The sequence below is a fragment of the Sinocyclocheilus anshuiensis genome, unplaced genomic scaffold (assembly GCF_001515605.1).
Source record: "Sinocyclocheilus anshuiensis isolate Anshui unplaced genomic scaffold, SAMN03320099.WGS_v1.1 scaffold392, whole genome shotgun sequence".
NCBI lineage: Eukaryota > Metazoa > Chordata > Actinopteri > Cypriniformes > Cyprinidae > Sinocyclocheilus > Sinocyclocheilus anshuiensis.
Window position 1 is genome coordinate 1,809,327 of NW_015557091.1, and position 1,101 is coordinate 1,810,427.

Below are 1,101 nucleotides of genomic sequence, written 5' to 3' on the forward strand. Positions count from 1 at the left end.
GTGTGTGTGTGTGTGTGTGTGTGTGTGTGTGGTGTGTGTGTGTGTGCTTATTCAAGCAGTGCGTTTTTGACTGGTACTCTGACATTTGAAAACTCTGCTCTGAGCCACTTCAGTCTGAAGAAAACACTCCCGAGTTCTCTGTTCCGTCATGATCATCTTCACTGGCCTTTGGGTATCAGAGGTTACTGCAGATGCTCAGCGTGAGTCGTTCTCGTACACAAGATCTCAGGGGGTTTTCCCTCTTTCGTAGGCGAGCAGGACATTGTTTACTTCATGTAGCATTTGAATCATCCCTTGAGGGCCGCAGTGAGAGCAAGTGACCCAGAGCTAATCTGGCGTTCACTGACTGAGCTGAATAATGCACTGTCTGTGACGACTTCTGGAGACTGACAGCCATCTAAACTCCTCTAGGTCACCACCTGGGACTGGACCAGAGCCGAGAAAAGCTTCACCGGCTACGAGATCATGTTCAAGATACTGAAGGTATGAGTTGAAGTACTTCAGGATTTCACACATTATATATGACACCTGTGTCAAGCTTTACAAACATGTACTGTGATGGTATCAAGTATTTAGATCAGTGTCCTCCTACAGGTTCTTGTTCTGTGGTTATTTATTGAGTAATAATTAGAACTAGGTTTTTTTTATATAAGAAGAGGCCACATTTAATTTAAAACCCATTCATAATTGCAAAAGATGTTTAAAAATAAATATTTGATATTCTTCCCTTTTTCTTAGTCACTAATACAATTTTGTATCTATAATTGTCATTCTCAAAAAATATTGTTTGTCTGACTCACAGTATGTTTTGAAGCTAATCTCCCATAAAGGCAGATGGAAAGCATTAATTCACATCATTAAATAATTATTGATCATAAAGGATAACGCTCTTTATTTCTATTATTTTGATTTTACAAATGAAAAAGGGTTGCAACACCAGTGACAGTAGTAACCTAGAAAGATTTTTATTTTTTTTTGTAACTTTTTGTATTTGATATCTGAAATCAAGGTACAAATATTCTTTACATTTTTTTTTATTACAAATTACTTTTGTTTAGATTTTTTCAAGTTATGGAAAGTTTGGGGGGGGGGGGGAAATAA

The 1,101-nt window shown here is 37.4% G+C and overlaps 1 protein-coding gene across 3 annotated transcripts in view; it reads left to right on the forward strand.

Moving 5' to 3' along the window:
• The window catches only part of LOC107677318 (gamma-1-syntrophin-like), a 58,323-nt gene that overhangs the window by 48,024 nt on the left and 9,198 nt on the right, over positions 1-1,101 (forward strand). For all 3 annotated transcript variants that reach the window (XM_016472195.1, XM_016472196.1, XM_016472197.1), the window contains one exon: positions 412-483. In XM_016472195.1, the coding sequence (XP_016327681.1) occupies positions 412-483 (72 nt within the window). The remainder of the gene's footprint in view (positions 1-411; positions 484-1,101) is intronic.